Source organism: Anas platyrhynchos, chromosome 5, assembly GCF_047663525.1.
Source record: "Anas platyrhynchos isolate ZD024472 breed Pekin duck chromosome 5, IASCAAS_PekinDuck_T2T, whole genome shotgun sequence".
NCBI lineage: Eukaryota > Metazoa > Chordata > Aves > Anseriformes > Anatidae > Anas > Anas platyrhynchos.
The window spans coordinates 32,736,053-32,757,576 of NC_092591.1; the positions used below are offsets into that span (position 1 = coordinate 32,736,053).

General features: G+C 57.3%; 2 protein-coding genes across 4 annotated transcripts in view; one reads left to right on the forward strand and one right to left on the reverse strand.

Moving 5' to 3' along the window:
* Positions 1–8,782: 8,782 nt before the first annotated feature.
* On the forward strand, positions 8,783–10,726 carry CHST1 (carbohydrate sulfotransferase 1). Its single transcript, XM_005013970.6, has one exon. The coding sequence runs from the start codon at positions 8,783–8,785 to the stop codon at positions 10,040–10,042; it is 1,260 nt and encodes a 419-aa protein (XP_005014027.1). The 3' UTR covers positions 10,043–10,726.
* Positions 10,727–12,775: 2,049 nt separating this feature from the next.
* The window catches only part of LOC101796866 (transmembrane protein 263), a 191,346-nt gene continuing 182,597 nt past the window's right edge, over positions 12,776–21,524 (reverse strand). For all 3 annotated transcript variants that reach the window (XM_072038727.1, XM_027459655.3, XM_072038728.1), the window contains one exon: positions 12,776–17,595. In XM_072038727.1, coding sequence (XP_071894828.1) covers positions 17,309–17,595 — 287 coding nt within the window. In that variant the 3' untranslated portion in view covers positions 12,776–17,308. The remainder of the gene's footprint in view (positions 17,596–21,524) is intronic.

Consider the following 21,524-nt stretch of genomic DNA (forward strand, 5'->3'; position numbering starts at 1 on the left):
CTGCTGCATGATGCCACTCCCAGGAGGCCTCAGAAGGGGTCTCCAGGTCCTGAAGGAGCACGTGGGCAGGTGAAAGTTGTAGTGAAACAAGGCAGCATCCACCACATTCCTTGGGGAAGGACAGTTTCCTCAAAACCGAAAGATTTCCTGTCAGTTCCCCCCAGATTGCTGCCAGCTCGAGCAGGGTGGGGTGGCTGGCAGAGGAGGCACAGCCAGCTCGGAGGTGCTTCTCCCTCTGCTCTGCTGTGGATGGACGATAAAGATTTTCCAAAAACCTTCATGAGAAGGTCTGTTTGGCAAGCGGGCCCTGAGGCAGTGCTGAGGCCTGCTCCCTGGTGCTGTGGCAGCAGGGCACAAACCTTGGTCTCTATCCCCACTCGGTTTTGAGGCCCCCAAACCCTCCCTGGGGCCATCTCGCAGGTGAGCCAAGGAGCGTGTCTGCAGGGGTCAGGACCTGTAGACCCTGCCTGCTCTCTGCTCCTGGCCTGGGGGGCTCCAGGACATCTTCTCTCGCTCCTCTGGGGCCACCAGCCAGCATCCCTGCCCTGGCCAGCATCCCTGCCTGCTCCTGTCCCCGTGCTGGCTCAGCAGCCTGGGGATCAGCTCCAGCATCACGCCTGGAGGAAAAGCAGCACCGCTTTGCAAGCTCAGCAGAAAAAGCACCGTGGAGACAAGAGCTGCTCCCCTGACCCCGCTTGCAGGATTTTAACAGAAATATTCAGCTTGGCATGGCTGGTGTGTTTGTGCACCAGGAGGGTGAGCAGAAACAGGGCTAAAAGCACAGCTGTATTCATAGCCAAGGACACTTTTACAGTCAGCTGAGCTGAGCACCACCCAGCCCAGGTCTGACCAGCCCCAGCGCAGGTGCCACATTAGCAGAAGTCATCACAGCTCTGTTACTTTCTGGTAACCCAGCAGGAGCATAACAGCAAAAGATCACTCTTAACAGACAGGCCAGACCCATCCAAAATCTAGTTCTTCTTTGCCCAGCAAGAGAAATGCAGGAGACAGGGTGAGGAGGAGATGCTGGAGGTCCCCTGGGAACATGCATCTTGGTGTGTTCACACATAGGAGAACACAAATAGGTAAAAACAGAGCAGGGATGTGTTGGCAGGGTCAGTCCCAGGATGCTGCCTGCCCCCACAGGTCCACATTTCCAAGCAGACACCAGGCAGGTGGGAGAGAACCACAAGAGCGATGAAAAGCCCAAAAAACACTGCCTCATCGTGAGAGATAAAAAGGTTTGGTCTATTTAACTTCTCAGAGAGAAGGTTAAGAGGTGCCTTGATCATGATCTATTAATACCTACCGAGGAAAAATAGTTGTGATAGTAGATAGCTCTTTAATCTAATAGGCAGAGGCATAATGAAACCCAGTGGCTGGGTGCCAGACAGGAGAGAAGGGGAACGTTTCGCTGCACCCAGCGCTGCAGCAACGTGTCCACTGCCACCATGGGACCTCTCCTCTCACATGGGATGGGCTGGGGACAAGGAGCAGCTGGTGACCTGCTGTGGCATGGCTAAAAAGCCATTGCCCACTCAGCCCCTAAATCCTGGGTGCATGTAAATGGGTAGCTGGTGGTATTTTTATTTATTTATTTATTCATTTTGTGTGTGTAAAGGAGGAAAATTTCCCTTCTGCAATTTAAGGCTGATCTGTAGCCACCACGGTGTAAGGACATCAAAGCAACAACATCGTATTGAGATGGCTAGCCTCACCTGGCCCACCTGCACACTTACTAGTATGTAAATCCAACACCAACAGGGAGGGTTAAACGCTGATCCTACCCATTTTCCCCACTCCTGATGTCTCCGCGTTTCAGGACCCAGCGCCGGTGTTGCACCGGTGGTGAGGGTTTTGTCACGTCGTGTTCCTCGGCTAATTGGAAGGAAAGACAAAAAGAAAGGGGAATGAAAGGCTGTGGCGCATAAACACATCATTAGCTACATTACAAGTCCTGCACAAGCGGGCTTTATAAGCTCTTCAAGAGGAGGGATTATAACATGAGCTGTTTATTCTCACTTCTGAACCACAGAAGGACGTTAAGTCCAAAGCCTGTCGTTAAGGCTTTGAAGGCCAGCGAGGAAGGACATTTTCTGAAAGTCGACTGACCCCAGAACCTTCCAGACTCCCTCCCTGAAGACCAAGGCATCCGAAATTGCCTTGAGAAGCCTTAGCTGAGGCCTGGGGGCCGTTTTCACAGCCCCCTGGCTCCCGCAGGGCTCCACGCACAGCCCCAGGGCAGCTGATGGGAGAAGGCGGTCACGGTGACCGCAGCCCTGGCACCACAGCCAGCACCACAGCACCTCTTCCTCCACAGCCTTCCTCTCAATCCCCCTGTGCATTTGGCTGCTGCAGTGCCCGTCACATTTCCCTCACAGCCCGCAGGGAGCCGAAATCCCCTAAGGAAAGCTGCGGCACGCCGGTGGGTTGGTAAACGCTGCCGTGTACAACCTGACACGGGCGGTTCAGGAGCTATCAACCCGCGGTGCTTAAGCACACAAATAGTATTTTCTATTAGTCTCCCTTGGAATTTATGTGCCTTAATACGTTGCTCTTTATGTTAACGGCCCTTCGCGAGGCGTACGGGGGATATAACGTGGTTGGATTACTGTGCAAATCATAACTTTGTTCCTGGCTGCGTTTGAGTGATTAGAACAGTAACCTTCACATCACCTTAACATCCACATTTGTATTTTATTACATATATTCCCAAGCAGATTATGTTGTTAAGGTAGATTTTTTGAACCATAACTCAGGAGGAGAAAACACAAAGGCTTCACAGAAATCTCCTGCTAGAGAGCATGGAAATTGGAGGCTTTCAAACTGCATTTGAGCTCAGATTAAAATTTTCAGACGTGAGAGTTTCTGACTCACCAAGTTGGCAACAACCTCTGCACCCCTGCTCACAGCCACATGTGAAAACCCCAGGCCACCGTTCGGAGCAGAGCTGCGTGACCTGCCATGCACACGGTGCTGCCTAAAACCCCTCCGGGGCAGCCATCTCCTCCCCACAAGAGGCACCAAATAAATGTGAGCATCCTTGGCTCACACCACAGGCACATGGGTACTGAGGAAGCACCGAGAGCCCTGGCTGTGGGACGGTTGGGCAGGCAGGGGCATCGGGCTGTGCCCCACGTGAGGCACAGGATAATGAGCATGAGTGAGTGTGATTTGAGGGCTTTCTCACCCAAAACAAGGCTGCAGCGACGCACTGGCGCGGTGTAACGGATGCTACGATGGGGAGCTGTTGCTATGGTGAGAGGAGTAATATTTAAGCACCAACTGTTTATAAATATAAAATCCCCACAAAGTTTTCTAAAATTAGATTAAGGGGGCTAGGGTTGTCAGGGTATTCTGGAAGACTTGAGAAATACCAGTATTTTTGGCCGTGCGAGCTCCGGGTGCTCCTAACAGCAAACACCAGTCCCAAATGCCGAAAATCAAAAGCGACGCTTCTGCTGTTGTGCTGTTGTGCTTCCCAAGATTGAACAGCGGCGATCTCAGAGCCCTGAACTCACCAGCACAGCCTGGCTCGCCTCTCACAGCGGAGGTGATGCCAGCGTATCCAGGGATTTTCTCTCTCGACACGACCGTGGTGCAGGGACCCCGGTGCCACTGCTTCCCCCAACCCGCTGGCTGCAGGGTGAGGCTGTCCCGAGCCCCTGCCTGGCGCTGGGATCCCACAGCAACGCTTCCAGCATCCTGCAGCCGGGGGGGAGGATTTGGGAATGGCCGAGCCGTGGGGCACAGCCCGGGATGTTGCTGTCAGCACCCGACATATAGGTGGTGAGGTGGGGTGCAGGACACGAGTACCCACTGCAGCACCTCCAGAACCACGAGCTGGTGCTCACTGCAGCTGCCAGGTCAGGGGAGGTGCAGATAAAGAGCAACAAAAGCACAGCAAACACCTGGCAGAAGGGGAAACATGCAAAAAGTTGCCCAAAGTAAGAGCCCGACCTGCTTGGAGGAGTCGAGAGGGAGCAGGAGGGACCAAGGGGAACCTCAGCGGAGGTCGGGATGGCACCTTCCCGTCAGGGCCTCTGCCCGTGGCCCTGGCGGAGCAGGGAGTGCTCCTGGCGCTGGGGGCGACCCCCGGGACCCCCGCGGCTCCCCACGGGCGGTGTTCGCCCACCGAGGCCCGGCTCGCCCAGCAGGGGGCACGGGGAGGGCGCGCAGCGCCTGGGTAGGTGGGGGGCGCGCCTCGGGGTGTGCGTGTGGGGAGGGCTGCAGAAATTAGAGAAAAAGAGAAGAAAACTTGGGAGTTTGCAGCTCGGCACGCCGGGGCGGCGCGGAGGCTGCGCTGCCGGGAGGGAGAAGGGGAGGGAGGGAAGGCAAGGAGGGAGGGGAGAGCGGGCGCAGCCCCTTCCCCGGCCCTCCCCTCGCCTCGCCCGGCCGCGGGGCGTGGAGGGGCGGCCCCGAGCCCGGCTCTCGGCACGGCCGGCTGAGCTCCGGCGGCGGGGCTCGGCGTCCCCCGGGCCGGGAGCCGCGGCGGGGAGCCGCCGGGGATGCGGGGGGAGCTCGCCGCGGCGCTGCGCCAGGTAAGGGGCGGCGGGGAGCGAGGGGCTGCCCCCCCCCAGCCCTTCCCCGCTTTGCGACAAGGGCTAACTTTGCCCGGCCGGCCCCTCCCGGAGCTCTCGGTGCCGGGAGGAAGGGAGAGGGCTGCGGGAAAGTCGGGGATGCTCGGCGGGAGGCTGCCGCCTGGAAGAGGGGAGCCCCGCAACGAGCCCCGCAACGTGCCCCGCAGCGCTGTGCCCTGCCCTGCCCTGCCCCTCGCAGCTCCCCCCGGCCCGGCGGTGCGGGGTGGGCACGCTCGGGCAGCCCGGAGCAGATGAGGGTACCCCTCAGGGTGCAGGTGGGTGCTGCCACGAGGAAAGTCCGGGAGCGGCTGGGGCTGGCGTTACTCGGGAGGGACCCAGGAACTCACCAGGAGGGTGCCCGGTGCCGGTAGGGAACAGCCGAGAGCCCCGCGGAAACCCTCCGGGATGCTTTCGGCTCCGGTGACCCGTCGGTGCCTCGGGCAGGAGGACGGGATGGGGAGCGGCAGGGTGCCCCGAGCCTTCTGCCCACCGGAGGGCGGCGGGGGGCGATGCGGGCGCGGAGCGGGGCGAGCCCGGGGCTTTCCGGGCGCAGCTCGGAGCCACGGCCGCAGGGGAGCCCCGGTGCGGAGGAGGAGGCGATGCTGAGCCGGCCTGGCTGCGAGGGGCACGGGGACGGCTCGGGGAAGCCGGGGCTGCTCGGAGCCGTGCGTCCCGGGAGGGTGTGGGGGGGGTCCCAAACCCGGGGTGCTGCCTGCCCGTGCCGCTGCTGCGTGCATGTGCAGAGGTGCAAGCATGACTAAGCCGCTGCAGCCGCGTGGGATGCTCACCGTGCGGCTCGCCTTCCCCGCCTCGCTGGCCGCAACGTGTCGTTTCGCCAGGTGAAGTGGCAGGACGCTGGGGAGCAGCAGTGGCAGTGCCGGAGGGTCCCCAGGCTGAGAGCTGCTCTGCAATCCTGCGGCTCAGACCCCGCTTTCCCGTCCCCAAAAGGCTGCCGCGGTCAGGGGCTGCCCCGCGGGAAGGAGCCCTGCACCCCGGGGTGCTGCCCGTGGGAGTGACGGTGCTGGGAGCCCCGTGGGTGCCCACGCACGCGTGGGTCCCCATCCCCGGGGGGCTGGGGGCAGCCTGCGGCCGGGCACGTTTTGGGATCTGCTCCCTGCCGCGTGTGCTGCAGCGCGGACTTGTCAGTGCTGCAGCAGCGCGGGTGTCAGGAGAGGGGTTTTGGCTCCTGGGATCCCCTCGCCCCGTGTCCCAACGTGCCCCTCTGCACCAGCGGGAGCGTGCCCGGGCACACAGGCGAGCAGGGGGCCGTGCCCCGCTCCCTGCGCTCCTCGCCCCTCTGCCTTGCCCCGAGACCCCCGAAGCCTCCCCGGGCGCCTGCTGCTCACAGTTGTGTTTTCCAGCTGGTCCCAAAGTCCTGAGTCACTGTGCGGTTTCCATGGAAACAGGCTTGCTGGCGGTGATCAGATTTAGGGGCAGAGGGCCCTAGATCCCAGACCCGGGTGGGCAGCCCCGGTGGGCGCGGGCACGTCCCCGGCATCACCCTGGGGCTCGGCCAGGCACCTGCATCGCCCCCGAGCCTCCGGCTGCAGCCCCTGCCAGGCACGGGGATTGCCCTGGAGGTGCCCAACTCCTGGCGAGCTGAGGAGGGAGGGGGCAGCCTGAAGACAGCCCCAAAGAGCTGCTGGTTTTTGGCTGCCCCGCAAGAGAGCCTTGGAAACAGGCACTCAGCAGCGACGGCGGTGTTGCTGCACGGTCCCTGCCTAGAGCTGCTGTCACACCTGAGGTGCCCAAGCACGGCCACCTCTGGGGAGCAGTGGGGGAGCCTGTGGGGAGGGCTCAGGGCAGGAGGCAGCCAGCCCCGCTCTGCCACCAGCACACAAGGTGCTGCTGGAGCTCCCCGTGATGACAGGGGGTGACAAGTCGTCAAATGCCAAGTCCGTGCCATGCAGCCCCCCAGAACAAGTTGTTGCCACCTGAACACTGTCCCCAAAGGAAGAGCCCGGCACTCAGCGTCCCCTGTGCTGCACCCAGCCACGCTCCCTGTGCCAGTGGCTCACAGAGGCCGTACAGCTTAATTCATCACCTCCAGCCTCAGTGGTGCTCCAGGGCTGGAGCAGTGCTGGGAGGAAGAGGAGGAGGAAGGCAGGTGACTGCACACCCGCTGCTGTCGCGTGGTGGGGGAGGCTGCATCGCCTTCGCCCATCCTGTCGGGTGAAGGCTGGGGGAAGCAGGGCGGGGGAGAGGAAAGGCTGGGCACCTTCCTCCTCGGGCAGACAATGCTCCTGTCCCCGTGCCAGGCACTGGCTGGCCTCCTGCAGCGCATCCCTCGTGGCCAGCCTGCTCCCAGGCAGCTGCACGGAGACACGGGCGAGGCATGGGCACAGCTGGTGTGCTGTGACCAGGGAGAGTTAGGGCTGGGAAAGGGGCAGGGGTGATCCCAGCACCAAAAGAGGCCAGGTGCCCTCTCCGGGGCATCCTCCTGCAGCACGCTCACTGCAACCACTGCTCAGAAAAGCTGCCCTGAACGGCGCAGGGTCGTGCAGCTCCTCTTTGGGTGTTTCCTGCCAGCAGGCTCTGCATGTGGCCAAGAGAGGAGCGAGGGGTGCTCGTTGTTCTGTGAGAGGGCCAGGGCTGAGCAGGAACCGCATCTCCTGGGACGCAGTGATGGGAGGAGGCTCCTGCTGGCTTTAAGAGCCGCAGATGAGACATCAGGGAGGGATACTTCTCCCAAAACCTGCCCCTCCCTCACTGCAGCTCGGTGATCAGGCAGGGCACACGCAAAGGGAGACGAGGGGCAGCAGAGGCTGATGCTGGGCTGACACTGCTGCTTTCCATCTGCTCTGAGTACGTGGATCTTCGCTTCCCTTGCTCAGCTTGGTGTGTTGCAAAGGGGAGAGGACATGGGGCAGGTGGGGAACCTGAGATCAGGACCACCCGAGTGGCGTCAGCTCTGCTCTCCACCAGCACGGAGTAAAAGTTGAGGCTTTGCCTGAAGGGTGCAGTGTGGCTGGCCGGCACTAGAGAGCAGGAAAGAGGTCCCACTTCGCACCTTCCACCCAGGAGATGGCACTTCCATGAGTCACCTGGACCAGGGGATGCCAGCAGGACGTCCTGGCTTAGCAGACCTGGAAAAATAAATAAGCCCTTGGGTTCTCTGAACCCTCAGGAGGCCGCCAAGCCAGCGCTTTTGCCAAAGAATATTCCACCTGGGGAATCACCCGTGCTCTGAACCACAGGGTGCAGAAAGCCCCTCTCCTGTGAGAGGTCTCTGGAGCCAGCAGCTGGGGCAAGCAGTAGATAATAAAAGCAATAATTTAAAAATTAAAATGTGTTTTTCAGCTCACCTGCCATCCATTGGTGGCCCGTGCCACATGGGGGGAAATGCGGGAGGCCGGTGGGCAAGGGGCAGTGGGTGCAGGGGGCTGCAGAAGGGGCACGGAGCCACATTACCCAGGGCTGTGCACGGTGGGCTCCTTCACCCAGCACTGGTGCTTATCTGCTTCCTCTTACACGCATCACTGTCCACGTGAGGCTGCGCTTCCATGTCTGCAAACAGACCCCAGTGCAAGCCTGCAGATAGCAGAGGAGGATGGCACAGCAGGGACCCACAGCAGAAAATCCTTGCTGGGGCTTTGAAAGGAGTTACGGCATCCTCCCGTCCTGCCCCAAAGGCTTGGAGTGGTTTAGGAGCAGCTTCTGGTGCGTGTAAGCATTCGGGGATTTTATTTCCCAAAGCTTGAGGGACTAACCAAGGAAAATAAGATTTTCCTTTTTTTTTTTTGGTGGCTACTGCCTTGACCGAGTCTGTTTCAAAAGCCCAGGGGAATAACTCCCACCGCTTTGTACCAGAGGAGGCAGTCACCCCCAGGGCATACTTGCAGCCACCAGAGGATGCAGCAGATGCAGTTCCTCCTGCTTCCCTCCTCTCACGATCAGCTGTGTAGGGGGCTCAAATCCCAGAGCAGAGCAGGACCCAGCCAGCAGCACCAGCTCAGCACTGGGGGTGTATGGGGCGAGCCACTGGGATTTTGCCAGTTGTCCTCCTCCGAAGCAGGGCTCTGCAGTGCGTCACTGGGATCCACGTGGTTATGAGCGATGTACGTGCTCTGTGGGAGGGTGTGTGGTGCACCCAGTAGGAATACTTGGGTCCTCCTCAGCAGTCCTTGCTCAACCCGTGACTTCTCTGTTGGGTTGCAGACACCAAGACGACCTGTGAAGAAGCCCCATGAAGGTGACCAGCCATGCAATGTTCCTGGAAGGCTGTCCTCCTACTAGCCTTGGCATCCATTGCGATCCAGTACACGGCAATCCGGACCTTCACCGCCAAGTCCTTCCACAGCTGCCCCATCCCCAGCCCCGTGAACTGCAGCCTGAGCCAGGACACCGATGCACCCGACCGGCTGTGCGACGAGAGCCCCACCTTCGCCTACAACCTCTCCAGGAAGACGCACGTCCTCATCCTCGCCACCACCCGCAGCGGCTCCTCCTTCGTGGGGCAGCTCTTTAACCAGCACTTCGACGTCTTCTATTTATTCGAGCCCCTCTACCACGTCCAGTACACGCTGATCCCGAAGCTGACCCAGAGCAAGAGCACGACGGACAGGCGGGTCATGCTGGGGGCCAGCCGCGACCTGCTGAGGAGCCTGTACGACTGCGACCTCTACTTCTTGGAGAACTACATCAAGCCCCAGCCCGTCAACCACACCACCGACCGCCTCTTCCGCAGGGGGGCCAGCAAGGCGCTGTGCTCGCCGCCCGTCTGCGAGCCCCTGGGAGCCGCCGACCTCCACCTGGAGGAAGGGGACTGCGTGAAGAAGTGCGGCACCTTGAACCTGACGCTGGCCACCGAGTCCTGCAGGGAGCACGGGCACGTGGCCATCAAGACCGTGCGGGTGCCCGAGGTCAGCGACCTGCGGGCGCTGGTGGAGGACCCGCGGCTGAACCTGAAGGTCATCCAGCTGGTGAGGGACCCCCGGGGGATCCTGGCGTCCCGCAGCGAGACCTTCCGGGACACCTACCGGCTGTGGAGGATTTGGGACGGCACCGGCAGGAAGCCGTACAACCTGGACGTGACCCAGCTCACCACGGTGTGCGAGGACTTCTGGAACTCCGTCTCCACCGGCCTCAACCGGCCGCCGTGGCTCAAGGGCAAGTACATGCTGGTGCGGTATGAAGACCTGGCCAGGAACCCGATGAAAAAGACCGAGGAGATCTACGATTTCCTGGGCATCCCCATGGACAGCAACGTCGAGCGCTGGATACAGAACAACACCCGGGGAGACCGCTCCTCGTCCAAACACAAGTACGGGACGGTGCGCAACTCGGCAGCCACGGCGGAGAAGTGGCGCTTCCGCCTGTCCTACGAGATCGTGGCGTTCACCCAGCATGCCTGCCAGCAGGTGCTGGCGCAGCTCGGCTACAAAACCGCCGGCTCCGAGGAGGAGCTGAAGAACCTCTCCATCAGCCTGGTGGAGGAGAGAGACTTCCTGCCCTTCTCTTAAGGCCGGGGCCCCCTTTTTGATACGGACTGTTTCGAACTGTTGCCTTATTTTGTTTTCTTTCGTTTTGTTCCACCCCCCCCCTCCCCTCACCCCCCTTCTTTCTCATCTTCTTCTCTCCAAAATTTGCACTAAATCTTGAGCGGGAATCTTAATGGAGTCCAGGGGAAGCGATTGCTGCCCCTCAACACGTTTCGGACACAAGAGGAATCGGGTCTCTCCAAGCAAGAGCTAGAACTGTGGATGGGTAACAATGTTTACAAAAACACACAAAATGTATAAAGCGACCTTCAAGCTTTCCAAACCGAAGGGTACCTGGGGTACTGTACTTTTGCACTGTTTACTTTTACAATGTAAGAGGTAAATATAAATTTAATTTATGAATGGTGTCGTCCCCTCCAGAGTAACTCCCCTTGACCCCGATGAGCAGGTTAGACTGCAAGATGAACGTGGAACAACCTCCTTGTCTTCAATCTCGGTTCAATATGTCTGTTGAAGTCATGTTATTGGGCTGGGCAGGCAGTCAGCTGCTCGTACATGGTTGTTTGGTAACACCTGTGATATTTCTTTGTGCCAAAAACCCACAAAAGAAAAAAAAAAAAAGTGATTGGGTGGTTTGGTAGAAGCCCAACACATTTAATGCTTTATTTCTGTGTTTTCTGTAAATAAAAAGTGCAATAAAACTGACCTGGGGGGTGAACATCAACTGAAAGACCTCAGTAACTGCAGCTGGGGTGGATGCACCGACAGGCAAAGACCGATGTCTCCAGACCCACCTGGCTCCTCCAGCGCACGGGAGCGGGCTGGGGCCGGGGACCTTGCACCACGGCCCCTCAGGGAACTGCGAGTCACTTCCTTCGGCACGTGCATGTTTGCATCTAAGTGTGTAAAAATGCAAGTGGTTAAGCCAAACGCGAGAACCTGTGGTTATTTGCAGACGTGAGAGCTTGCTGGCCCGCGTAGGGGCATGGGACTCGCTGGAGTGCCTGGCAGCAGACCCCCAAGGCCCCAGCCCCATCAGCCTGCCCCTCATTGCTCCCCCTGGTCTTAGGCTCCCCCCAGTGCAAACATTGGTGTGCTCTGCCCTGGAGCACCAGAGCAAAGTGGTGGCAGCACACCCGAAGCCTGACATGAGATGTGGGCAGTCTGCTTGAACATCACCCACTAGGACAGCTCACCGACTCACCAACCCAGCAGCCAGCCCTTGAGGCACGTCCCAGAGCCCAGCTATGGGGCTGGTCCCCAGGGGAAGGAGCAGAGCAGCCCCTGGCAGTTTCACAGCTCTGCCCCTCAGGAGTCAGGCAGGGACCGGCAGAAGGCCCTGTAAGGCCAGCTACATCCACCCATGGCTGCACACCCCAGTCCCCACAGTAGCATTGGACCCACTCCAATGGCACTTTGGCCACCCAGAGCCCACCTACTTGGGCAGGTTTCCTCTCCAAAGGCACCTTCTGAGGTCTGCTGGCCACTGGCTCCCACCCTGAGCTTTTATTCAAGAAAGGGTGGGACTGGGTGCTGCACACACCCATCTCTGGGCAAAACTTGAAGGAAAAGCAGCAGCTACAGGCAAATTTCCACCCTCCCTTCCCCACCTTTAAAGACTTCTGAGGGGCAGGTGCTGCAGCTACACAAGGTCAGCTCGTTAGCAGCATGTAGCAAACAAGCTTAACTTGGCAAAGCTGCCTGAGCTGGGCACTGGTGGGGAAGAGGTGAGCAGGGCCATGAATCCGATGGCCTCCCCTCACCTGGCTCCTGCCCTGTGAGCAGGACGGTGTCACCACGCTCTGGGACAGATACGTGCCCCATCAACTGGAGAGCCACCCACCCCAGACATTTTCTCCTTCCTCCTCCACCACCAGCAAAGCATCAGCCAAATAAATGGCTTGATTGCCCCATTATTAACTACTAAATTAATCCTTTTGTCAGCACTTAACGAATGCCGAGCTGTTGGCTCCTAGCCTTATCCCAGTAAAAGGGCCACGGGCTTTGAAGCTGCCAAATTCCTCCTCCCTCCTCAGCAGTCCCAGAGCTCGGTGGCTTCTCCATTGCACTGCCACTGTCCCTGCTGGAGGGCTGCGTGTTCCCAGGAGCCTGGGGCAGCTCTGCCGTGGGCAGGCATCCGTGCAGTGGGTGAGGTGGCCGGGGTGGCTGGCTGTGCCCATCCCAGCACCCGTGCTGCCTGCCAGCAAGCAAACGCATGCGTCTGGCTGCTCTGTGGGGCTGCCCTGCAGCTGTGGGGAGGGAGGTAAAACCCCCTCGACCTGCTGAAATGGCAGGCTGCTGCGGGGGGAAGGAGGCTTCTCTTTGCTTCCTCAGCTGGGAGAAGAAGCTGTGCAAACCTGCAAGAAGAAACGGCAGCTGTAGAGGCAAAATTTCCTCTCCTTGGCTGCTGGGATACCACTTCTGTGGCTCAGCTAGCCTTCCTCTGGCCTGAATGTGCTCACACGCGCATTTTTGGTCTTTAAAGCAAAACAAGAAATCAAGTTAAAAAAATCTTCCCCAAACTGCTCTTGCTATTCCAATCAGGAAACCTGCTTGCAGCAAAATGGCTTTTGAATCACGGTTGAAAGCCGTGTCCTACTTTAAGTGGGGATTGAGCCTCAGCCCTGCTTGGTGCCTCATTTAGAGCCCTTAGGGGAGAGATCTGATTTCCCAAGGAATCTCTAACATCTTCGTTCAACTGTGCTTCCTCTGCCTGTTTTCCCCCACTGGAAACAAGAAACGGTGCAACAAAGATTTTTATCCTCAAATTTTACTGTAATTAAAATACAGAGATGCAGAATATTCCCAGAAACACACTGCAAAACAAACCAAGCAAACAAATTCAGTAGGAAACCAATTACAGACAATGAAATGATAAAGAACCAAAGTGTCCTCTGGAGCCCAGCACCGTGCACGGGACTGCGCGGCCGCAGCGCCGGTCCCAGGCTCGCACCGGGCTCCTGGGGAAGCAGAGACGAGCCCCGTGCATCCGTCCTGGCAGCCCTGCGGCTCTCCCTGTCCATCTCCACGTTGACGCTCATGCTGTTATTTTTACCAGGATTGCTCTGCGATGGAGACACAGGGATGACCCACCCACAGGAACAAGAGCCAGCAAGGGAACCCAGAGGGAAAGGAATGGGGTAAGATTTTCCAGACACGAACACGGGCGGACAGAGAGGGGTGGAAGACATGCACTCCTCTCCCAGCCAGGGGAGCTGCGGGAACAGTCGCCCTCTCTGCCCTCCCAGCCAGCACGAGCACGGATGTTTGGAGAGCTCTATCCAGGGGCAAGAAAAAAAAGCTAAGGGAGGGGAAAAAAAGAACAATAATAGGATAAGCAAAGGGGAAAAGGGGGAAAGTAAGTGCCAGCAGGCTCCCCTCTCAGCTGGGACATGCCCCTTGGGCACGGGGAACACGCAGCTGCGGTGGGCACAGAGCACCCCAGCCCCACCACGGGGAGATCACGGCAAAAGCCTGGGGGAGAGCTGGAAAGGTGGAAGGTAACGGAGGGGCCGAGCTGGCATTTGGGCCATGCACCCGTTGGGCTTATTGAGCTAGCTAAATGGAAACACCCGGTAATCGTCAGTGCTGTGGAAGCAGGGCCCCGGCCAGGAGTGGAACCACACCACACCCCCAAACCCATGTTCTTCCACTTCCCTTCCGTGCTCTTCCCTAGGGCCAACTCCCTCACGCTCATCCTCTGATTCAGAGCCTGTCCTAAGAAACAAATTCCCTCCTTGCTCCTCCTTTTCTCGCTCCCTGACTCTTCCTCTCTCCTCCTCCTGTCACCAGGACACCAGTCATCTCCCTTGCATGAGCTCCCTTCATCCCTCTGTCCACCTCGAGCTGCCCCCTTCCTTTTGTACCGAGCCCCCCATCAGTGGGATTTATGCCAAATACAGTTTTTAGCTCTCTGCCACGAAGGGGCTGTGGGGAAGGCCTGCACCGTGGCCTGGCTGCTCTCTGTGGTGGGGGAGGAGGGAAGGGGGGTTTCCATCAGCAAGCAGTGACCTCCCCGTCCCAAACAGATCCCAACGTCATGCACCCAAAGCTGCCAGGAAGCATCTTTGTGGTTAGACTGGTGCCACCAGCCCTGTTTTTCTTTCTGCTCTGGCACAGACAGTGCCCAGAGCAGCCTGGGGCTGGGTCACTGGCCTCAACCACGCAGGCCTAGCATGCCAACAGGGACACTTTCCAGAAGCCTTCCTTTGAGCCCCGTGTATTTATGTATTTCTGTATGCTCTTTAAGCAGTACGAGGCCCTGGTTTTTGGGTAGGTTTGATCTTCTAGCCCTGCCTGCTAGTTTTCCCTTTTTTAGCTATTGGTGGCCCATGACTTCTCCATTAGCTGGGCTCAAAGAACAGCTCCCCTCACACCTCTCCTCCCCTTCTCCAGGCCACCCTCCGAGGAAATGGCAGCTCCAGACAGACGGGGAGCCTTACGCCATTTACTGCAGGGTGCACTGAAGAGCAGAACTGTAAAGATGGGAAACCCTTAGGCCCTCCTTAACGCACTTTTATCATACTTTCCATGCCTGCAGACAACGGCCTGGGAAGGATCTATTCCCTCCCTCCTGTGTGGGAGGCTGGTTAGCCAGAGCATCATGAGCTTCCCTTCACCTGCCCTGAGGCAGCTGGAGAAGTGAAGCCCTTACACAGTCTTCTCCTGCCCAAAGCCTCAGCGAGGCAGTTAGGAAGACTGTCCCGTCCCAGCTGGTGAGAAACCATCTTCCTAAGCGGGCTGGTGACAGCACAGGTAGTTATGCACAAGCAATTTTTAGCTCTGGGGCTGGAGGTGGATTCAGAAGCAGTCTGTGATCTGGCATGAGAAATGAGATGTGCTGAGGGAGAGCGGTGAGCAGAGATCCGTGCAGTGCAAACTGCCCTCCAGCTTTGCAGGGCACTCGGTACAAAGGAAGAACAGACACGGTTTCTTCTGGCCTTGCTAACTGCCACGAGCATCCCAGCAAAGTGCAGGCACACATCAAGACCTGATCTTCCTGTGAAGCTGCTGCCTTCAGAGACAGAACCAACACATCTGGGTCAACTTGGCCTTCACAAGAACAAAAGAGACAAAGAGAGGAAATGCATACTCACACTGAATGCTGTTTCCTCTTCAGAAACAAAGACGTAGGTTAAACCACTCTCATGCTATCAAGAGTAACATACCGTGGAGATCAGCAACCTCTTGCCACTGCAAACGGCAGGGCCACTACCCAGCAAGGGGCATGGAGAGAGACTACTAACACCTGCAGGACTAACACAGGGACACGGCGACTGAAGTCAGGCCCCAAATGTGGATTTAATAAAGGTCAGAATCAAAACTGTTTCACAAGCCCGAGAACGATCAGTCAAAATGGGGGTAGAGGGGTTATACTTAAATACTCCCTGATGTTTGAGTCCTACGCGTAACAGAGCAGTCAGGAAATGCAATGACCTCCAACAGGAAATGAAAATCAAGGAAGTTGGCTTCAGTGTCCAGAGATAGGGCAGAAAGTAAACAAACGGCATAGACAGGAGAAAGGAGATTTTTCACATTCCTTTGGTTTCAGTAAACTAAGCTGTTGGGCAACAGAGGGGAAACCTTCCTCTAAAACATGATTATTTTAACCAGGACCCTATATAAAACCTATGCGCTGGATGTACCAAGGATGATTGTGTGAACTCCTCCGCGGCAGTGGCACAGTTTTGCTTACCTGGCTGAAAACATGCCTGTGGACTGAGAAACACACACGCTACCACATATGCATATCTACAGGATACAGCACGAACACTGCTTCACTTGCCTACGCATCCGACAGCTAACAACCTAGGCTAAGAACCTGCCAAAGCCAGGGAAGGCAGAGTTAATGTTGGAACCTGTGGCTTTCCCCATCCTGGGAATTTCGGGGGACCCTGGAGTGTGAGTGTGTGCACGTGCATGTGCGTGCATGTGTGTGTGTGTGTGTGTGTGTGTGCACGATGTCTCGCAACCCCTCGAGCGTCACAGGCCAGGCTGAGGATGGCGATGACTCCCAGATGGATGCAGGTGTCTGGGTTTCTGCGGCACTGAGAGTTTGGGTGGGATATTTAGTGCAACACGGTCGTTTAGAGGAGCGGGGCTGGAGCCTCAGGAGCAGCACGTGGAGGAGTTGCTGGTGCCCTGCGCAGGCTTGCAGCCGCTGCAGCGTGCTCAGCCCCTTGGGGAAGCATCCTCCGAAGCAGCACATCTTGCTCCAAGCCAGGCCACCACTACCAGGGTGCTGAGTCTGGGGATAGTGAGGCTCTCGGCCTCCTCTCCCTCCCTGGAGCAGAATTCGGATGGCATTTGGGAACACTCGTGGTTACCAGTGACATCTGTGGAGTGAGAGCGTGGCCTGCAGCCAAAATGCCCCTGTTGCAGAGTGGGATACCTCAAGGACTTCAAGGGTCAAATCCAAGGGTCTGGTTTGTGTTTTCGTGGCGAGGGCACCTCTCCCCTCGCACCAGTGGAGCATCAATACCTGTGCTGTAATATCACAGAGGCCTGGCAGCTGCCACTGTCAGCTCTTTCCCCAGGTGGGTACACACAGCAGGTTTCATCCTCCCGCCTCTCCCCCCAAAAATCTGCACAGAAGCTGGTGACCCAGGACATACGATACTCGTGTGTGGCGTCATCCCTGAGCTGCTCTGCTGAGCTCGAGGGTTCCTTCTCTGAAGGGTGCAATTCAGCCAGGGAGTGAGTGACTGGGAGTAGCTTGTGGGATGGGTCCTACAACGAGAAGGTAAGAGGTACAGGGCAGGCGGGAGGCTTCCCCCTTTTCACAGCATCTCTCCTTTGTGTCAGTGGGACACTCTTTTCCTGCAGGCAGCCCCCCCAGGCACACCTCCCAGGGCAAAGGGAAATGGTGTTTCAGAGGCTGTCCTCCCTGCTGAAGCTCAATTCAATACCTAACCCACACTTCAAGCCAGGCATAATTCTCCCCCCTGCCCCCTTGTCCCCCCACCTTCAGGCAGATGGAGCCCGACACCCTCTCCCAGCCCTCCGTGCTTCCACAGAGGAAGAAGGGAGGAAGAAAACTGCGAGACAGAGACAACCGTGCCTTGAAAGCCCTGGGAGCAGAGAGGGTTCCCAGCAGGTGATGGGGGTGAAAGGCGCTGACAGCGGCTCGGAGAGCTCTGAGCCAGGCAGGCGGTGCTGAGCAGGCCGCAGCCAGAGTCTGCTCGGGTGCTGTACCCTCCCTGAAGCGGCTGGTTCCAACTCAAAGAGGTGCTGTGCAGGGGGAGAGTGTGGGCAGGTTGATCTTTCGGAAGGGAGCTGCTACGGGGCTTAGTCAGCTTTGTCCTTCTTCTTTGCGGTGAAAGGGACTTTGCTGGCGACGGCGCTGCCCACGGCTCCGACGCCGCCGGTCACCGCCGAGACGCTGCCCTTCACCAGTCCAACGCCAGCCGCAGGGACGCTGGTCACTGCCGTTTTGGTGAGCTCCAGGCTCTTGCTGCCCACCCAGGCGACTCCTCCCAGCGTGGCGCCCACGGCTCCCCGGGTGATACTGAACAGGCCGCCCGTCACTCTCCAGATCACCCCTGCCTGCGGCTGCGGGTGGTCCTTGCTGGCATCTGTGGGGACAGAGAGAAAGGGAAAGTCAGCAGAGCTCGGGCTCAGGGCCTTCTTCTCCATGGGCAGCTCCTCCAGCCCAGGAGGTTCTCCACCAGGGCACATGCTCCCACATGCCAGTGCCTCACAGCCCCTTGATGCCCCAGGGAGGAACCGGAGTGATCCCAGACCTACAGCGTGGCAGGAGAGGACTTTGGCAGGCAGATGGGAGCAGAACTGCCCACATGGCATAGAAAGAAAGGCGTCGGCTCGGTTATATCCCCACACACAAGTCTCAGCGCTGCAATTTAAAGCAAATCCCACTAACGAGAGATGTAATTCCCCTCCCCTGCGTGTTGACTAATACCAGTAAATGACAGAGACCGCTGCCAACATGGGAGGCACGAGCTGCAGACAGCACCAGCTGACGTTCGCGTGGCCTGCAGGTCCTCGGGAGCATCTGCTTCAAGGTAGGTCTGCGCTAATGTCAGGTGAGGGACTGAGGCGCAAGGCAGGCCTCTCTGCCAGAGCTGTAATTGAGCTAGCAGAGATAGCAAACCGCAGCACAGACACAGCGACACGGACGTCACCTCAGGTTGTACAAGCCCTCCAGAGATCTCAGCGATGTATTTAATAGCGTTAAGACTGTGCTGGTGTACCTGTGCCAGCTGGATGGAGGCCAGCACAACATACCCACCCAAGCTGCCGTCGTACCTGCCCACAGCCCCGCAGACGTCACCGCTCACAGCTCGCCAGTTCTCGGGGAAGGGGGGACTCGAAGCTGGCAGCCCCCCTGTCGGCCCCCACACAACCCCCTCGCTTTGTGCCGCACATGGGCGGCAGAGGAGGAGCTGTTCTTTTCGTGGGACGAGGTATTTCGGCGACTGCCTTCTGATTCACTGCCAGTTCTGTACACGAGATGAGTTACTAATAATTGCAAAAATACAACAAAGCAATTGTGGCAGGAAAAAAGGCAAGCACCAGCTGGGAAGACAGCAGCCCTGGAGCAGCAGCATCCCTTCTAACCCCTTCTAACCCACTACCTACTCAGAACAGAGGTTGCACAGTGCTAATGTAGCAAGAGGGCTTTAGCCTCCTGCTAAAGGCACACCCCATTTCCTCTTTGATGCTCTCACGTTACCCCTCATCCTCTTTCTCTGAAACTCTCTGCTACTTGAGAAGAAAGCCCCTTGTTTATCTGCTCACCGCCAGCCTCTTTCTTTGGCTGTTAATAATATTCCAGGCAACAGAAAATTTCTACCTGGAAAGCCCCTTTTGATGTCTCCACCCACTCCCATTTCCACGCAGATTAGAGCCAATATTGGTTCAGGCAGTGGACCTCCTTTGCTAGCAAGCAAAGGCCTTGGGAGGGCTGGAAGGCTGGTGAACAGCTCATCAAGCTGCGGGGCCCCAGCACGCTGCACGCCCTGCTTGATGGAGATGTCAGACCTATTCAGTCTAAGCAAACATCTTCCTTCTGTTGTTAGTAACTCGTCTCACCCTGCGTCTTTACCACAGCTGCTATTCAGCGTACTTCTACCCAGAGATACCACGAATTTGCTGGAGCACAGACCGTCTTTCCCCTTGTCCGCATGACACGCAACACAGTGGGGTCTCTAAGTGCTGCTGGAAAACAACCCTTTTTTTTTTTCCTTCCTTTTTTCTTTTTTTTTAAGCAAACCAACCAGAAATCTGACAGAAAGCAGCAGGGCACAGATTTTACCCTTGGAAGCACTGCTTGCCCCGGGGTGCTGGATGCAGACGGCTGAAGGGACAGCCTGACCTTGCCACAGAGATCAGAGCTGCTGCCCGCACCACGAGCACTCGGGCGGACTGGGGGCCAGTTAGTCACACCGGGGGCTCCCGGGCTGCAACAGGTCATTTGTAGGATGGAGGGGTGCTCCAGGGCACTGAGGAAACAATTTAAGATGTCTGCAGCTTCAAATGGCTAACTTTTAGACACTCACCACACAAGTTTAAGTTAGGAAATTTGATTCACTTGGCTCTGTTTCTAGTCAGGGAAATGAAGGGGGCTTCTTCGAAAGATTTAGATTAGGCACGAGCCTGAGTTAGATGCTGTGATGATCCCTTCCTGGTTATTTTTGCGTTCTAAAATTCTGCAGATTTTGGAGCCTTTGCATAGATTTTCACCCGAGCTTCACCCAGGCTGTGCAGCAGCCTTTCCTTGGGCCCCGGGCTCAGGACAGTGCCTGGGAGCAGCCCGGTGCTCACCAGCTCTGATGACTTGGAATAAAGGCAGCCTGGAAAATCAGTCTGGTTCTGCACATGAATGCCATCCTCAGCGGGATGGAATGACGTGGGTCTTGCGCTCCCACTGCCCTGTCCGTGGAGGCAGGATCCTTTGTGTCCCTCAGAGGACTGCAATGCAGAAGCTCTGGGCATTAAGCAGCGTGCTCAGCTGCAGAACCAGGAGCTGTATCAATGCAGCAATAATCTCCCTGGCTCTCCCAGTGCAAACCTGTCTCCGAAGCTACCTGCAACACCTCTCTAGGAGGCTTTAGGCCTTGGCCCACATTTCTGGGGCCGCGGGAGTTGCTCAGCTATCAGGCCAACACCAATGCGAAAATCGCTCAGATGCTGTGTTTGCCTGCGGGTGGATAGCCCAGGGACCAGAGGGGAGGAGGCAACTGCAGATGAGATTAGGGGGGATGTTACTCTGCCAGCAAAGAGCTAAAACATATCGGAGAAAGTGTCAGGAAATATTAATGAAGAAAGACAAGGACAAAGGTTCTTTCTGATTAAGCTAGGCAGAGTCAACAAAGCTGCGGCATCCTGGAGCATCAGTGCTTGCACGCTGCCTGCACCTGCACCTGCTCTGCAGCTACTCCTGTGGTCCTTAAACTCCCAAGTAGCAGGGAAGAGGGATGGAGGACCTGGCCCTCGGAGGCTTCGAGGCTGTTTCAGGAGCATCCCCAAGGCTTTGCCACAGAACAGAAGCTGTACCACCAAAAGAAGGAGAAAATTAAAAAATCTCACATTTCAATCTATAGGAAAAGAAAAAGAGAAATCCTTTGTGACCCCAACCACAAGGGGACACGTCCTAAACTGGCAGCAAGCTGAAACAGGTCGTATTTGTTCTATACTCCAGAGGATGTGTCGAAAGCTCTCTAGCCATCCCTGGTTAGTTTGTCTTCAGGACTGCAATAAACCCCATAGTAAGCTGTCATGTAAGATAAGCATCGGATTTACAGTGCAAATTAGTCTCTCAGACAATGGAGTGAGCTAAGCATTTTGTTGGCACAGAGGAGCCCAGATTAAGGGTGAGACAGACAGCAGAGATGAAATACACAAAATAATCAGAGAGACAGACACACAGCCAGAGCACGGGGGCAATTCTGTTCCCTGGAGCCCGCTGCAGCCCATGCTGCTCATGAAAACTCTTCACCATCTGTCAAGCCCTTTTTCTTTTCTATCAATGACCCGGCCTTTTCAAGGGTCCCTTCAGCTTCGCTTCACCCCATGTCAGCTCAGAACAGAGGAAGAAAGGGAAAAAGAGATGAATAAAGCGCTCGGCTGTCCAAACGCCGACTCTGTGTGCCGAGGTCGGCACCCCGCACGACGCCCTCCTCCTCGGCCACAGCCTCCCCCAGTCCCCATGGGTTTCTGCGCGGCACAGGCAGCCTGCTGGCCGCGGCTCCAGACAAAGCCCTGCTTTCTCATCGGGTCCTGATAGCATCTATGACTCAGGGCACGAGTGAGATCAGTGTGTCGGTAGTAACAGATACAATTTGCAAAGCTGCTATGGTGACTGCTCAGCGCTTTGCGTTGCGTTCATTTGGTGAGACAAAACTAGAGCCTGTGCTGGTGGCCAGGATAATGGAGCGGGCCTTATTCTTCCCCTCAGCTCCTGCTAGCAGGTGATACGATGGGCAAGGAGAACTCTTTAAAAAGGATTAGTACGAGCTGCTCTTTCTCGCTGACTTCCAAACCC

Bases quoted from the DNA above. Each gene is read 5' to 3' on its own strand.
- CHST1 (XM_005013970.6), top strand. From the start codon at position 8,783: ATGCAATGTTCCTGGAAGGCTGTCCTCCTACTAGCCTTGGCATCCATT.